The sequence below is a fragment of the Podarcis erhardii genome, assembly GCF_964252035.2.
Source record: "Podarcis erhardii genome assembly, chromosome: 2".
NCBI classification, from domain to species: Eukaryota; Metazoa; Chordata; class Lepidosauria; order Squamata; family Lacertidae; genus Podarcis; species Podarcis erhardii.
Window position 1 is genome coordinate 83308227 of NC_138498.1, and position 21994 is coordinate 83330220.

Below are 21994 nucleotides of genomic sequence, written 5' to 3' on the forward strand. Positions count from 1 at the left end.
GTTAGATGCCCCATGCATTGTCAGAGACACACACCATATTTTCATACGCCAACAGATAGTAGTAGTAAAAATTGATTTCATTTCCAACCTGGCCCAGAGCTTAATATTGGTTGCATTATCAAAATGGCTTGAGTAACAGTAAAGAAACAGAGGAGGGCAAAGACTTTGTTTTTATTACCCTGAAAAGCCCACATTACTGGGGGTATGACTAATGCCGACACCATTATGAAACAGCTTGCTAGTCCCTGTAATAATCTAGTGCTTTAGAAGTGATACTTTAGAGGAAACTAACCAGAAACAGCAGACAATGATACTGCAGCTAATGGAACCTCAACTACAGATTAAAATTAATACAAATCTGTCAAATTAAAGATCCCACTTTAATTAACTTCATTTAGTAATGTTCAGAACAGATGGTAACTCAGTTTTCTTTAAAAAAAATAATTCTGGAATAATTCATACGACCCCGTTAAAGGAAATGAAGTTCTTCTAATTTCTAATCGTCCCCTTAATTGTTTTCCAAAGTATCTGACTTCGTAACGTATTACAAGAAATAATGGAGAAGGACACCCGTTTGTGCAGCTTATTGTTTGATGGCAACCTTCATGTGCCCCGCCCACTTCTGTGATCTTTTGGGGGGTGGAGCTCCAAGAGTGGCGACTGCATTCAGATCCCCACTGCAGCAAATCGTCCTCTTTTCTCTCGTCTCTCATCGTCCTGCAGTGCTGCCTTGCATTTGCTTCTTTCTCCAGCTCCTCTTGATAACTGTAGCAAAACAAGAAGCCATCCAAAATGGTGAGCTCACATAGTTTCTGGAGACACAGTAGGACCCAGTTCAGGTCAGTGAAGGCTTCCTTCAGCCACACTTTCATTTCATTTCATTTTTTATTGTATTGTTTCTGTTTGGTCAGATGCCATCTTGAGTAGTTTTAGAGAAAGGTGATGGGTAGATGATTAAACAGACAAAAGGAATATTTCACCATTCTGACTGTGGAGGCTCCTGATCTATAGTTATCTGCAATGGAGATGCATATAGAGGGGTAGTCTGCTTTTTCATGAAGAACCTGAAGTGGGTCACATTATCCCTTCTACCAGGAAACTGGAGCTATCTCAGTAGGAAGGCTAAGTTTCAGGTACTGGGTTGCAGCCAACAAAAATAATGCATGAGCAGAATGATTTCCCCTCATGCAATGGAACTTACTCTCCCTCTCCTTCCTCCCAATATAGCCTGTACACCCCCTCAAAAAAAACACACCCTGCTCTGGGTGGTTCCTACAACCCCTGGAGGAGGAGAAAAGGAAGCTGCATTGCATGAGCGGAAGTCATTCTACTTGTAGAATATTCTTGGGATTCAGCCCATGTAATAATAATAATAATAAATTTGTATTTATACCCCACCCTTCCCGGTTCAGAAAACCGGGCTCAGGGCGGCTAACAACAAATTTAAAACAATTGTGATACAACCAAAAACAGCATAAAATACAGTATAAAAGTGTGTATAACAATAAATTCAAAGTTCTAAAATCAATTTAGGGGGGAATCCATCCAATAAACATTAGCTGATCACCAGGGCTAGCTGGCTAAATTAGTCCTATCTGGGCCAGCAAGGAAGCCAAGGGAGAATTAGCTGTGGGATCCCAGAGCTGGTAATCTTCATAAAAAGGGGAGGGGGAGGGAAGGAAGGGGAATAAAAGATCAGGCTAAATTCAAATTGAAAGTGGTGTAGGAAAGCTGATGTATTAAAGCATCAAAAGCCAGAACTGTAGACATTTGTAACTCCAGTTGAATACAGGGGTGAAGACAGTGTAAGGGGCACCACTCATCACCTGTCATGATATTCTGCCCCAGCTGCAGCCTCCAAACCAGTCATAAGGGAAGCTCCACACAGAAGGTACTAAAATAGCCTCAGTTGTCACTCAGTGCATGAGTCACAGTGGCTAAACTATCCTTGTCCAGGAAAGGCACAGTTGAAGACTTGTGCTCTTGGCCATGGAGACCACATCTATAGATATAGCTTTAGAGATTGATACAGTTCTATCAAGGGCTGTGTACAAACCATACATTTAAAGCACATTTCTGCTTCAAAGACACCTTGGTTCAGTATTGCGCTACCTATGCCAATAACTATTGTAGACTCCACAGCCTTTCCCCAAAGATAAGTGACATAAATTAGAAATCTGGATCCTAACCAATTGCAGCAAAATGTAAAATCAAGGTATAGTCTTTCCCTCTTTAGTCTAAAAACAATATGCATTACTTTAGTACTGGAAATAGTCTTATTTAGAATGCTTTTTTCCTTCCATCACACAGGAAAAAATTAAAAATGAATGCTTCACAGTTTATTAGCACGTTAAAAGTAAGTCTGTGGTTCAGACATTATCCATATAATTACCTAACAGTATCCGTATGCTGTTATAAAATGCATTTCCAATATGTCTGTGAATAGTACAACACTGAGCATAACATGCTTCTGTCTGTAGTTTTTAATAAATGATGTGTCTGAAAAGATTATTTTAAAAGTTTTTCTTTGACCTAAAAAATACACATGTGACAACATACAAGGACAATTTACATCAGGTTACATAATATAGAGATGATGTACAGTGGTACTTCAGGTTACAAACTTAATTTGTTCTGGAGGTCCGTTCTTAACCTGAAACCGTTCTTAACCTGAGGTGTGCTTTCACTAATGGGGCCTCCCGCTGCCACCGCACAATTTCTGTTATCATCCTGGGGAAAAGTTCTCAACCCAAGGTACTACTGCCAGGTTAGTGGAGTTTGTAACCCGAAGCGTTTGTAACCCGAGGTACCACTGTATAACCTTTCAAGTTGCTAGCCCTGGTGTGTGTGTGTGTTTTAAATGGAATGTGGTAAATAGTATTTTCTGAATTCTCAGAAACAAAACTATTTGGGACTATGCATCCAGGCCAAGAGTCATAGAAACTTGGAGCTGGTATAGTCCTATCTCTCCAGTTGACACTCAATGTGCTAACCGTACAACCTAAGCAATCGCCACCAATATGTCCCAATATTTCATACTTCGCACATCTAAATCCTTGGCATTAATCCAATCCTGTTAAAACTGTAAAAGCCTGCAAAACTAAAACATTAAACAACAGCTGCAACAACAACAATAACAGTATTTGAATTACATGTACTTTTAAGTAATTAGCTGGGGTTATTCTCAAGCAGAATTATTGGTTTATCATCTATACTGGATAAGTAAATGAAAACTGCAAACAGTTTAACACTTTTGGGGCCTGATCCAAAACCTTTTCATGTTAATGGAGAGATTCCCATTGACTTCATTACAAGTTCGGATCCAACTCTGGCACAAGAAGAAGTGATTTCTACAGAGTTGGAAAGTTTGGGAGTTCCTGAAGTAGATCTAGTTACTAGTTCTGGCACATAAAACCTTTGCAAACTTTTTATGAAAACTGTAAGTCAAAGCACACTTTGCATTTTGCAAACTACATAGTTCCCATTCTTTGGGCACCAAGGATTACTCCAAGAGATATATATACACAGGAAGCACCCATGTGAATTAACAAGAAGCACATGTTCCAACTATAAGAACAATCTACGACCCCTTCCCCCCCCCCCTTTGCACCAGGTTGGGAGCTGAATAAAAAAAGTTTGCAATTTCCTAATGTTTTTGATGTTTTACAAGCCAAAGCATCCCTTCACACTCACTGAGGCTGTTGAAACAAACATTCTGCTCAAATAAAGGAATGGGGATGAGCAATAAAATGCAGAAGGCAGATTTGTTATTTAGCTGTCCCTTCAGACTTCAGCAAACAGTATCAAAATACATGAATGAACTTCTCTATCGGCTGATCCACTCATCAAGAAATTGAACACATTTCTACAAAAAGAGAAACGGAGAAGTGCAAGAGGGAGGAAGAAGAATCTTGCTTTCCAACACCTGCTACAGCTGAATGCAGTTTGCCTCTTTCTCTCCGGTTACTGTATATGCAGAACACACATCGCTGACACATTCCAGTCAAAAACAAAGCACCTACTCATACATTGATTTCAGGGGAACCTATTTTCCTAGTAAGTAACTTAGGGTCACATTCTGAGGGAAACATCCGTTCACAAGGTACCACTGCCAGTACTCCTCTCTCTCGCCCTCAGTGCGCAGCTAGAAGCGTGACAACCTGTATGACATTGCTGTAGAAACTGCACCACTGCTGGATGGGGCTGATGGGAGTCCACACCATCTGAAGGGTCATCGATTCCCCATCCTGGCTGTACAGAGAAAGACTGTATGACAGGGCTCGGGGTTTCTAGCACCAGGACCACATATTTCTATGTATGGACAATGGCACTCTTCCATAGGCTGGAATTCTGGATTAGGCTCCATACCTGTGTTGCCCCAAACCTGTGTGCATGAGCACACCTGAGGCTCTAAAACAGATTTCCACGTGGAAGCGCAAAGAATGACCCTGTTTTAAAGCTGAGCGCAGCACACCTTCAGGAGACTTTGGTGAAAGCGACTAACACTCAGCACCAGCACTGGAGTAAATATTGCATGTTGGGAACAGAAGGATGTAAAAGGGTCCTATAGTTTGCGACTGTTCTTCAGATTGTTTTTCTTTGGAATAAAGACACCTGCTGCCTGACGAACCCACTTGGTACCTCCATCCCTTTCCTTTCCAGAGTGATTTGCTGAAGGACGCTGAGGGATAGGGTAAACACAAACGGGTGAAAGGGGAAACTGTTTAATAACGGTAGTAAAATGCAGGCTATTTTTGACATCTGGGTTAATGTCCATTCTGTTCCAGATGCTTTCCAAATGTTTGCGGCAAGAGAAACTCATTAACAAAATTTTAAAGTGTCCTCTTCTGACATATTACACATGGGGCCCACATAGAAGGCAAACAACTGACATGGAAGTAAGTGAAAGACTGGGGTAGGGGAGAGATTTCTGCATTTGGGCAGTCAAGACTGAATTTAATAAACTAAGAAATGAATGATCCTTTTGTCCGTGCCTTAAGCTCCTTCACTCCTCCCTTCTCAGTGCCCTGGGATTAAACCAGGAAGTCTCTAATTAACCACAGTTTCCCATTTCATATGTACTGGGAAACTATGGTTACCAGCTTTGGAACAAGCCAGAATCATAAACCACATTTGTGGAATGCTCTCCCCAGGGAGGCTCGCCTGGCGCCCTCATTATTCAGTACATCTTTAGGTGCAAGGCAAAAACTTTCCTTTATAATAAGGCCTTTGGCCTTTAACTATCTGTGCCCTTTTAGAAGTGGACAGGATGTTTTTAATGTATTCCTTTTTCTCTTAGCATTAATGTGTCTTTGGGGGGCGGGTTGTCTGACTGTCTGGTTGTAAGTTGCTTTGGGTGGCCCTGGGCAAGATAAAGCGACTAACCAATTCAGTAAGTAAGTAAGTAAGTAAGTAAGTAAGTAAGTAATAATTTTAAAGTTAGTTTAAAGCATAGTTCTGCTCAATTGTTTAATAAGTCTTTGTTTTAAGTCTTCCAACTGGTCTTTTAAAAAAAATTACTATGCCACTAATTGTGATTATTTCATATCATTATATTTATTTTGCGTTTATGACACTGAGAGTCACCCTGGGTGAGCTATGTCCCAAAAGCTGGCCTATAAATAATTTTATCAATATAAACAATGGTTTTATTACTGGGAAATTGATATCTAATTAAGCACTGGGACTATCCAACTACCATTCATACAATATTAGGTTACTTCATTGTCATTTTGTCTTAATATATTTAAATGTGTCACCAGAATTTGCTGTCAGCTCTCTTTACTGAAGAAAGCACATTCTTTATTGTGCTTTGAGTGTAAAGTTATTGAGTTTGTGTCCTGCATTTTCCCTGGCATAAGAATATGATGACACAAGAGCAACAGCTTACTCTTGCCTGAAAGGGTTTCATCCCCACCTGCTAATTCTTATATCCCCCTATTATTAGCAGAAATATTTGAAAGAATTAATACGCTGATTGCTAAGCATGACTTAGGGCGTTTCCACATGGCAATTCAGTGTGGATTTGGAGCTCCTCATGCCTGCGGGATTTCCCCAGCATCTACATGACATTCTCTCATCTGCACTTTTTTGCCTTTGGATCTGCAAGCTGCTGATCCATGCATAAACCAATCTGGGACAAAATCCTACAAGTCTTCACACTTTGCCCAGCTGTGGACGCACTAAAGCACACGTTAGCTTCAAGTGTTTGTGGGCAGCTCTTTGCGTGTCTGGTGACGTTTCCTTGGCTGCTTTCTACCATCTAACCATTGCTGAGAGCAACCTTCTCAGAGCCAAAACTTTCAGCACTGGAGGAAGGGTCTGAAGATCGGAGGCACCTATGCCTCCTTCTGTCTAGCTGTTCTTTGTGACAACAAGACACTCCTAGGCAGGCTGCAGATTTTCCTCCCCATAAAAGTGATCTACTGTGAGAGAGGGGTTGCTCCACAGTGAGCACTCCACGCAAAGCGGATAGACCAGCTCTCTAGGAGGCTGCCTCACTCCTTGGGGTAGGAAGCCCAGCACAAGGCATGCACAAATCTTTATTATTATTTAGTTGTCTTGTGCAAAACTGCTAATGGGAAAAAGAGCTTTTTATAAAAAATAATAACAACATTGACCTACAATGACCTTCTTTGGTTCTGTTTTCGTATGCACATGAACATAACCTGTGTCCGAAAGCCCAAAGAAGGGAAAGGAATGAACAGGTGGTTCATTTTTATTATAATTATCACCATCATTATCCTCTTTCTTTCCTACCCCCCTCCAGTATATTTCTGGAAAGCCATCATCTTCCCCCATCCCTATGCTGAAGGGCACCACCACTCCCTGTATCAGATTGTCCCCCAAATCTGACCTGGAGTTATCTGATACTTCCTTGCTCTCTTCCTATGCAGCACTGTGATTGGTGGGTACTGCTGGTCCCCCCTTCACATTCCATTCTCACTGCTGCATCCACCAGGCCCCTCACAGTGTGGTCCGTGTCTCCCAGCTTCTGAAGAGCCTTGCTCCTCCCATCCCAACAGGCAGCTTCACGTCACCCACCACACGCCTGAAATCCGGCCGCCACATTGTTAACCACCCTCCCACTGTTGCAAGGATTCCTTGCATGTGGCCTAGTAGCCTCTGTGCTTCCTTTCCCCGCTTCCCTATAAAACGCTGTGTGGTAACCCAGCATGTTAGAAATTCTCCGTGAAGCCTTCTCTGCAAAGTAGCCAAGCGGTTTGGAAACTACCTATTAACTTCACAGCGCCAGCCCACATTGCAGCATACCTGATTCCCGTGGGACTACTTAAGACATGACCCTGTGGAATGGAGTCCCACCATTCCAGCCAGCAATGTCATCATCACTTCGGAGCCGCTGAGGGGAAGGCTTCCCCCAAGAAAACTGCAGTTGCAAACATCATCAGAAATTTGCAACCCAGCTGTGAACACAAGACACAGCATCAGGAGGTTTTCGAAAACCATTACTGGGTTTGCTTTCTGCATAAATCTAAACTGTGATTTTTTTCCTAATGGCAGTGTATGATCTGACGTGACTTAAAGCAGTCTTGGTCCCAACATACAGAGGTTTCCCATTGTGAATGAAGTTTGCTCAAAATCATAGTTTCGCAAGTGCAAAAACCGCGCAAGCACAACATTTAATCAAAGTTCCGATTTAATAACCAAGGATTCCTCTTCAAGTTGCATGTGTGTTAAAAAGTATCCAGCAAACAGAACTAGCTATGGAAAAAGAATTCTGACCTGCCCCCCCAAAATACAAAATTTCAGCTAACTCAAAATGGAAAAGCAGCAAATACCAAGATGCCAAAGACACCTAAGACACTTGCTGAGTTAAGTGAAAAGGTAAAATCCAGTTTAAATTTATAGCATTCCTTCAGTGTCCCTCTAGGAGTTTGGCTTCTTGCCAGGGTTCCTTGTTAAAAATTTGTTAAACGTGTTTGGCATTAATGCAAACACAAAGTACTCATTTGTTACAAATTCTAATGGAATGCATTCATTTAAGGCAATGAAGTAGTTACCAGAAGAGAGAAAAAAATGTTCATTAAGTACATTTTAAAAATACAATGATGTATGCGGTGCATGACTATGGCGCCCCCGTGGCTATATAAATATCTGACAGAATAACCACAAGTTCTGTTTGGTTTGAAACTGAAATCTTTTAAACATAACCAATAGAACAGAAACTGGTTTTGTTTGTTGTCAAAACTGATGTTAGTCTTTATTGTTTAGACCTAGTAAATCAACCAAAGTTTGGGTGTCCTGTTTTTTATTTCTCAGATCAATAAAAATTCACAGGTTTAAGTAAAAGTGAAGGAAATCTCTTCATTTGAATTGTACACAAAGCTTGGCATGCTCTATCCAGAAAATGCTAAATCCGGAAAGCAACACAGGCTTGGTAATTTAGGCACGCATCAAATAAAAACAAATGAAATAAATTCCATCAGTATTTGAAAATGTTAGTACATCAGCATTACCAATCTGTACTCAAAAGGGGCAGCTTTAAAACTTATGTACTATAGAAAGAAAACATTATTCTTAATTATACAGTAATAGAAATATTTTGTTTACTAGTGCATGTCATTTCAAAGACTACTTACAAGAAAGCATAGGCCATTGTAGAATTAAAGTGCAACTGAGGTTCAATGGAGACAAGACTGCTTAGCAGACTTGAGCAAGTCAACTTTTCTTTACTTACTGTTTGTTAAATGTGAACAGTGGGGATTTACTTCATATGATTCTAGTGAAAAAAATTCAGTAAATGCAAAGTTTTTGGGGGGTTGCATTTCCTGGCCACACTCCTTATGTTGCACTGCATTTGATGCTCTTGCAGCCATCCATGTGTTCAAGAGTCTACTTCTGCAGTGGGGAGGCTTTTCAGCTCATGAAGGTTGTCCACACAGTTTAGAACTCTGGTCTTTTAGGGTTCCAAAGCATGTAGGGAGCTTACATGAATAGAGTGGGTTTGCCGCTGCAGAAGTGGAGAGCTCTGGAAACACTATCAGGGATGCAATAAAGGAGGCAGGGCCAGGGAGAAAACTCCCAACCTTCCTCTCATGGGATCATAGTCATGCAGGGCAAAGAATCCCCAGATAAGGCTTTTGGTGTGTGCAAATTGGTAGGACATTTTCAAAGCCTATATACGAAAACAGATAACGGACAGAGATCATGCTTACGACACTATAACTTTAAAGAACATTCAGAGTTCATTATTTCCCACAAAGCATTCTGGGCACTGTAGTTTGTTAAGGGTTTCAGAGAAATGTAACTCTGTGAGAGGTAAACTACAGTGCCCAGAATTCTCTGAGGAAAAGAGTGTGCTTCAAAGCTGTTTGAAAGGTACAGTGTGTTCACAGCCTAGGATTCGCGATTTCCTCTTAAGGGAGAGGTGGCTGCAGTACTTAAAGGCTTTTCACAGCAAAACACACCCAGCGAGGCAATATGGACACGCTCTATCACATCTTGTTATTTTTGTTTCCAATACATTGTGCTATTATGTTCATCTGCACAAAGGATCTAAAGGCAAAATTGCAGCTGGTGCCTGAATTAGTTTGTGGGTCTGATGAACTTCCCAGGTTGCCAAAAAATAGAAGAAGAAGAAGAAGAAAAGGCTGGAATCACTAATCTGAGTTAGGAATAACAGTAGATGCCCCAGGAGCTTCATAAAATGAAATGGATCAAACCCTTGGGGGAAGGAGTATCCTTGAAAGTTACCAAGCAATTTCTTGACTAAGCTAGATGACTTACCTAGACAGGATGCTGTCCCTACTGGGAACGGCTGTAAATCAAATCTGTAAAATGGACATGACTTGATAGATTCCACTCCCGCTCCTCAACCGCACACATAACAACATTTGCCCTGTCTCATATATTTATATATGCATATCAAGAGCCCCAAACACAGATTGTGGAAATGTAAGCTGGCCTAATGCATATTTGTCAATATGTCATTTCCCCCCTGAGTGCAAAACAGAAGCTGGCATTACAGAATCAATACATTGTTCTGAATGAGCCTGCCTCAAATCCCTTGGTTGTCAAAAGGCAATGTCCTGCGTTGCTTCTGCTTGCTGAGCTTTGGATCAGGCTCAGAGAAGGTAGTGATGATGATCACACTGTGTAAACAAGCGCTTATTTACCCAGTTCCATTTGACCATATGGCTTGCTTTATCAAGACATCAACATCTCCCCTTAAAAGCCAGAGTGTGAGGCTCCTGGAACATGTCCCTAAACTTTAAAGTACCGTAGAAAGAGAAAGTGTGGAGCCGAAGTGGCTCAAATAACAAAGAGGTCCCTGCGAGATCCTAAAAACTGTCAATATTACCAATCACTTAATGAAATCTGAAAGAGGCTTGTTTTTTCCCTTCCTTGCTGATGTGGAATGCCATTTATTCTCATGCTAGGGACTAATTATGGGGCCTTTTTTTGTGAAGATCAAGGTTTTGCGATCTCTGCTTCTTAATAACATGGTTTGCCTGTCTGCCACCTGGGACGAGGCAAGGCGCTCTCTTTCACTCCTAAACAGCAGGCACCGCCTTAGGCCACTACAAGTGCAGGCAGGAAACCAAGCCATGTTCAAGTCATTTAACCACTTCGGCCCTGGCATTCTGTAAGCAGAATCAATGCCCCGAGCAGGCAATCATAAGCAATGAACTTCCTCTCCGCACCCCACTCCACTCTAAGTAGAGTTCATCCCCTTTGACACCAAGGAGCCTACGATGGAGGGAGTGATGACAGTCACTACTAGATTTAATTGATTGGCAAAGGACTAGATGGGACTTTATGACAGCCAAAGCTAAGGAGGCAACACTTTGTGAAGGAATAAAATGCCCTTTGATTTGGGCTCAATTTAGGGTTTCGACACAAGTTGAAATCCTGGGGCTTGAGGAGGGAAGTGGTTAAATGAAAACTGTACGGAGTCCCCCCACGCCACTCTGGCTGCAATCTGGTAAGTCATCTTATTAGGAAATTGTGATGCCCTATTTGCTCTAGACTGTGGCTTGTCTGCTCCACTGAAAGACTTCCTGCTGGGACCTTTGTGGCACAACAGGGGGTAGGAAAGGCTGCTGCAAGATGTGAGCCTTGGACAGGAGCAGCCAGAGCAGCAGGAGCACTAAGCTGCAAAGAATTAGACATGTAACAACTTAGTAAAAAAGCACAGGCAGTGATTGAGGTTGGCCCTTTTGCTGTTGACACATTCTGGCCCCCGTAGGTTGTGGTCAGTAAGCCCATTAGAGCAGCAGTGTGGCAACAGCGTGCGACGCGAGCTCAATGTGTTTCTGTTTTATTTCTCAATACTGGGCAAGAACGGAATGAAACAAGGCAGCAGTAACAGATCACAAATGCAGTTGCAATTGTCAAGGAGGCAGACTTAATTCTCAAATTATGTTTGGCAGATGGGGAGGGGTGGAATCGATACCTTTCTTTCTTTTTTGCACGGCAGTTTCAATGTGATGCCTGCTGTGTGTTTAATAAATAAAAAAAGGAGAACAGCAGTTAAGGGATAGTTTCCCTTTTATGGCCTACAAAATAAGCTCAGAAGGTTAAGTGATCATAGAGGTATAGGAAAACAAAGACAGGAGGCATGAACCCATTCAGATCCCATATATGATCAACCCCATTCATTGGCTACCACACTGATCAAATCTACATTGCTCAGCAAAAGAGGACATAAAGATATGTACAAATAGATGACTTTGGGGAGGGACGCATTTCAGAATGGGTGAAAGGAGCAGTAAAACAATGAACTGGACTCACAAAGGAAATAATCTAATCTAGATTGTGTTCCCCTTTTAAAATAAGAAACAGCCTATCAGTTAAGGCAGACACTGGCCTCGATATGCTGACTTGAAAATGCTTATTTCCAGTCTCTGTAGGGATCACGCAACTTGGGAGTGGTGTGAGGTTTCTCTTACCTGCCAATTAGGGTAACCACAAGTTCCTAAAAACAGGGAGGATTCCTTGCATTAAAAACAGATATACCCTAGCATTTTGTCCCGGTTTTTGTAAACTCTTGAGAACCAGACACCTGAAGGAGCCACCGTCCAATTTGGTTATGCAAAGGCTGCCAGTGACAGCCAAGAGAGTGCCTGCCTGCCTGCCTGAAAGACATCTTTGGCCACAAGAACCTCTTACATGTCACAACCCTGTTCTTCAAACCCACTTCAAAAGCATCAGCCTGGCGTTCTTAAGTCCACCTGCCCCATATGTATTATTCCTTTCTCTAAATCACAATTTCACTGCTCTTGAACCTTGGCGCTTGTTCTCTCTCTCTCTCTCTCTCTCTCTCTCTCTCTCTCTCTCTCTCTCTTCAGCTAGCTAGTCCTGTAGTACCCTGTTCCATTTTCTTTCACTACTATCATTCCCTCTTCCTGCTCCTGCTGCTGTTCTACTACCATTTTGGCTTCAGAAACAACTCACACTCTCAGTAGTACAATTGTTTGATTTATTGGCTAGCCAAATCAGCATCAATGTGGGTCACTGGGAATTTGTATTCAACCTCAGAGTAACTGACGATAGTCAATGTAACAACCTGAGAAAGTGACCTGCGGACTGAAACCATGCAGATTATGCTCCTCAAAGGAAAAAGAAATCACATTTAAACAACCAGTGGTAATTACATTACAAACACAGCATGCATTTATTTTTTAAAGCAGTACGTTCTTAGCACTATAATCGTGGAACAAACAAAATGGAAAAGGAAGGATTAAGATGAGGAATATTAACTTGTAGCAGACATCACTGTGGTCCAGGAAAGTGGTTAGAAGAAGGTTCTTAAGCAGGAGAGAAAGGAGGATAAAGGATATATATAACCTGTGGGCCTCTAGATGTTTTTGGATTCCATCTTATATTAACCTTAGCCAGTGTGCAGTTAGGAGTGATGCAAGTTGTATCCTAGTAGTATCTAGAGGCCCACAGGTTCCCAACCACTGGTTTAGATGTCATGATTCCAGGGTAACAGTCAGACATACATGCCTCCATCTTTCCTCTCTTGCACCTCAATTTAATACTTCTGAGGTTTGCTAAACCATAGTTTCTTATGATTAAGGAATTCCTACAAACCAGAGTATCAGCTCAGCATCACACTGTGGTTTGATCTTCTGGTTTGTAGGGATTGCTTAAACCACAGCTTCCCAATTCCAATGCCATGCAATACTGTGGTTTAACAAACCCCATGAATATTGAATTAAGATGCATGAGAGAAGGAAGAAGAGAATGGGAGAATAAAGGAGACGAGGGAATGTGTGCACACAGCTTGTTTCTGGATAATTATATCAGGTGGAAGTTGTTCCAGGAACAGAAAGTCATATACATATGCCTATATGGAATTGCCTCCTATTGAGCCAGACCACTAATCCATGTCATCCAATATTGTCTGCGCTACCTGGAAGTGGGTCTCAGGCAGAGGTCTTGCCCAGCTCTGTTATCTGAGAACCTTTAACTAAAGATGCCAGGAATTGAACCTAGCACTCTGCCACTGGACAATGTCTGTTATTTCTGGCGTGGAAAAACGTAAGTGGGAAAGCAGAACTTAAGGGTCCAAAGCCAATGAATCTGTATTAATTAAGGTACCCAAAGAAGTGAGATGGAAAAAGAGATAGGGGATAGAGTCACCGATTTAATTTCTTCAGATGGAGAATACCTGTATATCTGGACTGCGTTACTGAATCTGCATGGATACGTTATATGCAAACATGTGTCCTGGACTGGTTGGTTGCAGAGGAGTGGTGGGAGGCACCAGTTGGGGAACCCCCAGGGGAAGAAGGCTCAGTGTCAGGGGATTGGTGGTGAGAGTGGTGTGTGTTCTGGTGACCAGGGGAGAGCAGAAGGGGGAGACTCCTTGGATTCTTCAGCAGTCTGCCTCATCTCTGTCTCCTGCTCCTCTCCTGTGAGTCTGGACTGCCTTCTGCCACAGTTTGCTCACTAAACCCCGTTCTCTCTTCAGCTTCCTCCTCCTCCTCTTCTTCTCCCCCTGATTTCTGAAATTTTGGCGAACCCTGGGAATGAGTGCCATTTTGCAGCTGTTGCTGGTGCAAGTGCAAAAGACTAGTCACATATTAAGTCTTCTTTACAAATTGCTTCCTGGAAATAACAAGGACGCACGGAATGCAGGGTAATTAGGACTGTGTAAGTCAGGTGTATGAATTCTGGAGTTGTATCCATAGATCTCTGGGAAACAAGAAGCAACCTGGGTATATAGCACATTAGTAAGTGGGATGGGTGTTTGCTTTAGGGTGAGAAAAACAGAGAAGATTTCCCTGATTGCCCACCTGTACTAGGAACCTATACATCTGACAAATAGCATAGGTGGCATAAGATCAAGACAATCCATTCTTCATCCCACCTTAATCTAAGAAGCAAGGTGCTTGTTGTAACCTTTAAAGCCTGCAAGAGCCTACATACCTGAGACTGTGCTTTCTCCCAAACGAGTAGTGTTATTATATTATGGATTGAATTTGTTTGAGACTTTTTTTGTAAAAAGTGACTAAGAAAAGAAAAACAATGTACAATACAAAATTCCTAAGATGTTCACCCAAATATCCAATAAGGAGGAAAAGTCCTATCTAACCTCACTAAAAGATGAGCACCATAGTGATGGCTAACATAACCATCTAAAGCCTGGATAAATAAATCAACCCTAGCCTGATACTTAAAAATGGGCAAGGCTGGTGCCAGGAGAGCATTTCACAGATGAGGAGAGGGGAGCACTGAAAAAGCCTGGTCTTGTGCAGCCACCTTCCCCACCTTCCTGGGATGTGGCAGATGGAGATGGGTTGCAGATGAAGATTGCAGAGCTTGGGCTGGTTTACATAAGGAGAGGTGGTGCCTGAGATATTGAGGTTCTGAGACACACAAGGCTTTACAGGTCAAAAGTAGCACTTTCAACCGAGTCCAGAAACTAATTGTGCAGTAGGTCAGAATCAATGCAAAGTGCTCAGACGTTCTGGTCCTAATCAATAATCTGGCCACTGAATTCTGCATTACAGCTGCAGTTTCTGAACTGATTTCAAAGGCATAATAATCTAACCTAGAGCTCTCCAGAGCATAGACAATGGAAAGAAACTAGGTTGTCCCTGTCCAGATAGGATCTGATGCAAGGCACTCTGAATCACCGAGGCCATTTGTGTCTCCAGTGACAGCAATGGGTTCAGGAGTATCCCCAAGTTGTTCCTTTAGGGGGAATGCAACCCCTTCCAGAACAGGTTGAACTTCACTCAACTATGCCCCTTAACTGTGCACCAGTGGATTATGCTTCAGTTTTTTTGCCCTCATCCACTCCATTGCTGCATACACTGATACAGCACATCCACTGCCACACTTATAGATGTAAAGGAGAAATAGAGTTGCATGTCATTAGCATATTGATCACAACACACTCCACATCTCTGGATGACTCCACTTGGCAGCTTCGTAGAGATATTAAAGGGTATGGAACGCCACACCATTGTGGCTGGAGAGGATGCCAAGTGTGGAAGGAAGGTTCACAAATAATCAAAGAAACATCTAACCATTTCAGCATAGTATAGTATCATTTTTGTATTTATTTACAGAATATGGACAGATATCTTTTCATAATGAGAGCAAGAACATCAAGTGATGCTGAGGACAATCTGAATTGTCTTTTCCAATGTATTTCTTATTAATGAAAAAATTGGCGTGGTGTGAGCAAATATTTATCATGAAAGCGTGGCCCAGTGAAAAAAGTTTGAGAACCACTGACGTAGGGTATAAGATTAATGGCTATCCAAATGCAATTGGTGGTATATCAACACTCTTAAAACCACTGTCATTAGCAGCTGGGAGCTTCACACTAATAGTTTCAGCAGGCCAATAAATTTGATAAAATCTCCTCCAAATTACTGATACAAAATGGCCATTGGCCCAAGGTCCTAGATGTAAGCTGAAAGTTATATTCTTTCTGCACCTTAATTCCATCATGCTATGAACACTTCCTTCTGCCTCAAACATTAGTCTGCTTTGCTACATTTCAATAGACTTTCACAGTGCTCCAGCTGTTAGATAAACTTTCAAGGATATTTTTGTGACAGGTACAAACCTAGACAGGAAACCTTAAGACAAAATCCCAAATTAATTATATGTCAACAGTCAAGCCACAAGAAGGAGCAATTGTCATAAATTTTTGAAGTTTAGAATCCAATTTTAGTTGTAGGGTTCCCCCCCCCCAAAGAAGTCTACTGACTCACTGCTAAGCCAATGCCAATAAAATGGTATATTTTACATTCTTGAACAGCTTGTTTTGGCTAAACAGAGAGCAAAGATGTTTTGATTTCCCTTTTTCGGAAAAACGAATCATATAAAATGACTAGAGGTAACATAGAATAGTGCAGAATGTACAAGGTAAAATTTCAGGGGGATTTGTGCCAGGGCAAGTGCTTTGAGGAATGGGCTGTAAAAAAGCTCCACAAGACATAACGCTACAGTCTCTAATTGCATTTATTCCCATTTAAACAGGCACCTGAAGCCCTTGAAATGCAGGCTTTACTAGGACCCAACCCAAGAAGAGAAATTAAGAGCATCAGAAAGGCCACGTGTATACAGGCAGGAATTACCACCCAGGTCCCTTTCCTCACTGTTGTCAGCACCCTTTGGAGACACCTGCCTCCTTAGGCTCTGGTCTTTGAAATGCAGTCATCTTAAGTGTATGTCAACAGAGCCTTTCTGTAATGCCTCATGCCTGTTGCACTCAATGTGTGAACCAGGCTTTCCTGATGAGGCAGAGAGAGCTGCCCAGGTGAGCATTGTGTTTGTGTGTGAGGAGCATTATTCCACTTACCAGAATGTGCCTGGTTGGTTCTGCTAGGAAGCAGAATGCCAGTTTTAAATGCATTTGTTGTATTTGTGTTTTAAACTGTTTTTAATTATCTTATTAAGGTGCAAATCACCTTAAGATGGTGGTTAAAAGACAATTAATAAATTATTATTAATAATAATTCTGTTGCATGCAACTTTATCTTGGCATGATTGTCGCTGCAGAACTGGGCAGTAAAGGGGCACAGCAATTATAAGCTCAGAAGTTTGGGTAAAATGGAAGGGGGGGTGTAAAAAATGCTTTTCCTTCAAGTAACCACAGGGCTCCAGCAATGGGGATGGAGGGGTAAAGTACTTGTTTGAGGAGGCGACAAATGCACGCCCGCCCCTGCTCCCCCAGTACTGCCTATGTTACAGTATTTGTAATACAACTGATTTTTCCTTCCCTCCCAAGCTTTCCTTTCCACCATCACTACCAATACCTGGGTATATGTCAATGCATGTCACACACTTCCTCCAACCCCCAAGGAGCCCTTGCCTAAAGCAAAGAATCAGCCCTTTGGGTTGTATCCAATGCTAGTCGTACTCAAAGTAAACTTATTGCAATTAACAGTCATGATTAACGTCCAGTCCATTGATTTAAATGGATCTATTCTGAAGAAGACCCAGCTGAATACATTCGTATGAGTTGTATCCAACAAAATCCTACCCAGAGTAGATCCACTGAAATTAATGGCCCTAAGTTAGTCATGTCCATCAAATTCAATGGGTCTAGCATTGGATAGAACCATTTGGGCCAATTCACTTTACTGGCTCTGCCAGCGGAAGCCCATAGAAGGGCTTATGCTAGCACAATTCTTCTTCCCCTGTGTGCTGCTACTCCCCACAAACTGGCTCTGTGGAGGAGGGGTAGGGGAACCCCTTGCGGTGTAGGATAAGCTGGTCAGCAAGATAAGCCCAGTGAAGGTGAGTAGCGAAGAGATTTCTTCCTTACGCTCTAGGACAGGCAGAATCTACACATCTAGTGAAGTTTCCCCTTCCTTTAAGGTATGATGAAGAATAAACGTCAAAGCTGGTGAAAAGGACCAGAGTCACGAAAAGTCCAGCAAATTTGCTTGCTTGTGAAATAAAAAAATCTAAACTAAAATTAGAGCTCAGATACAAATCTAAACGGACTGTAGCTCAAGAGATAGACATGATTTCAAAGGAGGCGAATTAGGAATACTTGGATTGTGAGGTAATATATCAGAGGTTACAGTACTTAAGTTATCGTTTGCGGTGAATCCAGAGAAACTCCTCGGATCAAATGTCTCCAGCTAATATATTCAGTGGGTTTGTCAAGGTTCCCTTGTCTCCACAGGCTTTTGAAGGCAGGATTTCTACCTTCGCAGGAGATGAAGAGTGACAGGGGAAAGGGGAGGAGGAGAGGCCACAGAGAATCAGGGAGGATTACATTTAATGCTGGTTAAGTGAATAACGGTAACCTGCTCAGTGAAATGTATTCGCTTACAGAAATGTGCCTCTCCTTATTATGTGTGCTCCTGGGCTGAAAAGCCTTTAAGGCAAGGTAATTTTCAACAATTCAAAACTCCTATTGATCACTAACACAACTCTTTGAAGGAACACATGCCTCACACCAGTTGTGAACAGAAACTGCTGTGAAAGCAGGCAGAATATTCCACACAGCTGATAAAATAATAGCTCGTCGGTAGTGCCAAGGAAAGAGAGGATTATTCCCCTCCCAAGAATTGCCGCGCTACCCACTGATCATTTACCCCATTCATTTCTATGTCCCTGGTTTCAGTTTATATGCAGCTATTAAAAAAAAAAAAGGCACCTTCCATTTCGTATGAATAGAATGAAGGCCTTGCCTGCCCTCAAAATTTACAGTGGTTTGTCAGTGCCAAGATGGTGTAAACTCACTGCAGCAAAAACATCTGGAACCAGTATGCATTTTTTTTACTGGGAGGATTGGGCAAAGAAAAATCGCACGCAGTTGGGGAACACTTTGTACGATCGTGTGGATAAACTCTATGTAGAATTATATTTCACACCAGGTTTCCAAATTATTGTTTTCGGAGCAGGGAGCTCATATTTTAGAAATACGTTGGGGCACAGTTCACTCACTCATTAATTTTCTCTGATTAATTTACATGAGGAAGAGCTAAGCACACATGGTTGCCAACTCTTCCACAAGCCTGTGTAATTGTGCCTTTAACAGCAGCAGATAACAATGCTCATTTCCAGGACATGAACAATTTCACCTTCTAATTCCTGTAGATAATATTTGTATGAAAGGCGCAACTACACAGGGTGATTTAAACGTTGGCAACCCTGTAAGCCCATGTTTAACTCCCTCACTAAAATCAAAGGGATTTAGAAGTGCTTAATTTGGCTGGATTGCACCCTTGATCTTAAATACTTAGACACAGAGTAACAATGAAAAGAGCTCTGTTTGAAATTGTCTAGTGCATTTGAATGTGGAGGTTTCCAGCTGTACACTGGTGAACCACAAGACTAGTGGGGATTAGAGCTGAGCACAGTTTTTAACTTTAATTTTGCATCCATTCAAGAAGCTTCAAAAATGTGTCAAGACGCTTAGAGAATTTATGGCTGTCCTTTTCTTTGTCACAAAGTTTGCCCTCCAAACCATGTTCTTCCTTCCTCTTCAAGGGTGACACAGATGTATTGTACAAACATTTGCTTTTGATCTCTGGTCCATTAGTTAATATTTCTGAATAGGGGAACAATGAGGCTGACCCACCCTTTCCCATTTTTAAAATATGGTTGACATTTCAGAGTCATTAATCCCATATGTATAGAAGGGTTGAATGAACAGATTATGAAACAATGAGAAGTGGCCTACAGCTCCCTTTTTAAAAATTCCAGTCTTTGTCTTATTATTATAATTATTATTTCTTTAAAAAACCCCACATGAACATTCTCAATGGTTCCCTGTTCCAGAACCTCTGAATAAACCTTTGGTGTAATTAACCATTCTTCGACTGCTTGTGAATAGCATTGGTCAATACAAGCAATTGTCTTTCTGCCACAACTCTTTTCCTTATAAATGGGACACAGGCTGCAACAAATTTGTTCAAGAGTTAGTCTACAATTTTAATGTGGAATGATGATGATGATAAGGATGAAAACAACAACAACAACAACAACAACAATTTATTTATACCCCGCCCATCTGGCTGAGTTTCCCCAGCCACTCTGGGCGGCTTCCATTCAAGTGTTAAAAACAATACAGCATTAAATATTAAAAACTTCCCTAAACAGGCTGCCTTCAGATCTCTTTTAAAGATAGGATAGCTGCTTATTTCCTTCACATCTGAAGGGAGGGCGTTCCACAGGGCGGGACCCACTACCGAGAAGGCCCTCTGTCTGGTTCCCTGTAACCTCACTTTTTGCAACGAGGGAACCGCCGGAAGGCCCTCGGTGCTGGATCTCAGTGCCCGGGCTGAACGATGGGGGTGGAGACGCTCCTTCAGGTATACAGGACCAAGGCCGTTTATACCCCGCCCATCTGGCTGGGTTTCACCAGCCACTCTGGGCGGCTTCCAACAAAATATTAAAATACAGTGGTCTGTTAAACATTAAAAGCTTCCCTAAACAGGGCTGCCTTCAAATGTCTTCTAAAAGTCTGGTAGTTGTTCTTCTCTTCATTAGACACTAATAAATCTAGTTATAGATTCCCACCAATGTGGTATCCCAATGCTGGTGATTCTGGGAAATATTAAGACTGCATTTAGTGTTACTGGGGAGATCAGCCTTCTGAAGTCTGCCCTAGCACCTTGTCTCCAGAAATCTCCATGTTGCCTGTGAGTGGTATATCAAGCAGAGACTTGAGAGCTAAGGGGAAGATGCTCTGTGACAGGCTGATAATACTGTTTGGTGCTATAGAAATCCCCATGCAAATAAACATGTGGTCCTCCTTTAGTATGTACGCTGAGAGGTACCTCAGGAACATGGTTTTCTCTTTCTGCCTGACCTCTAACTCAACCAAGCTATCCCAAGCATATCCTGATTTAACCTACTTCTGATCAACATTTCCACATGGAACTTTATTTGCACATTGTATGTTTTCGCAGTCATTACCCATGGAGCGAAAGAGATCCCAAAGGTGCACAGCTCTATAAAGCCAGCCAGCCTGGAGACTGGCATCTCCCCTCCACCAGAGAAGACTGTGGAGAGTGCTGTAGGGAATAGGATCCTGGGTGGGCAGGTAGCATTGGGAACACCTGCTGCCCCAGCTGGGCATGTACCAGCTGCTGGGGCAGCTCTATAAAGTCAGCCTGCCTGGGGGCAGGGCCACAACCGATGGGACAACATCAAAGTGAATCGTCCTTTTGGGGGCAGCACTTTGGGATGGAAGGAGAGTGTGGGCCAGCCAACCTTGTGGTAAAACATAATGTTATATGTTGTGTGCTCCTTTTACATGGTTATGTATGTATTGTGGTATTTTATGCATTGTGACTTGCTGTTATTTTTATTGATTATAGTTTAGTAATTATTTGATGTAATGGTTAAGAGTGAATTTCTGTTTATTATTTGCTGATATTTAATTTTATTGTGCACTATTATAGTCTAATGGGTTATTGATTATTATTTCATTTTATATAAGTTGCCTATTTTAAAGTTATGCTTTTATTATGAATTTTTGTATTGGATCAGAATGTTATGAGGTGTGTGGTCCTTTTTGTATAAGTTGTTGTTTCTTCAGCTTGTAAACCACCTTGTGTATCATAACAAAGAAATGTGGTATACAACTTAAAAGCGAAATGAAAAATTAAAAAAAAAAAGTGAAAAGAAATACACATACAGTGGTACCTTGATTTAAGGCTGTAATCCAGTCTTAAAACAAAGTGGACTTAAAACAAGGCATGGTTTCCCATAGAAAATAATTGAAAATGGATTGATCCATTGTAGACAATGAAAAAACCCCCTAAAACAGCAATTTAACACAAATTTTACTGTCTAACAAGACCATTGATCCATAAAATGAAGGCAATAATCAATGTACTGTACGATAAAATAAACAAGACAGTATTGTAGATGAAAAAAATTAACATTTATTTTTTTTCTTATGTGCACTGATGATAGTCATTGTTCGGCTGGGGGGGGGGGCTTTTATCCATTTCTGCAGTCACACAATCAACCAGTAGCTGAACTGGGTTCCACACAGTCACAAAAGCAAGTCACAAAAACGAAGTCACAAGCC

The 21994-nt window shown here is 41.7% G+C and overlaps 1 protein-coding gene across 10 annotated transcripts in view; it reads right to left on the reverse strand.

The window, feature by feature from the left end:
• Window positions 1-361: 361 nt before the first annotated feature.
• Window positions 362-21994, reverse strand: part of ERC2 (ELKS/RAB6-interacting/CAST family member 2) — a 539768-nt gene continuing 518135 nt past the window's right edge. For all 10 annotated transcript variants that reach the window (XR_014153136.1, XR_014153137.1, XM_081848843.1 and 7 more), the window contains one exon: window positions 362-765. Coding sequence is in view for 8 of the 10 variants with exons in the window: in XM_081848843.1 (XP_081704969.1) it covers window positions 667-765 (99 nt within the window). In the remaining 2 variants the exon portion in view is untranslated. The remainder of the gene's footprint in view (window positions 766-21994) is intronic.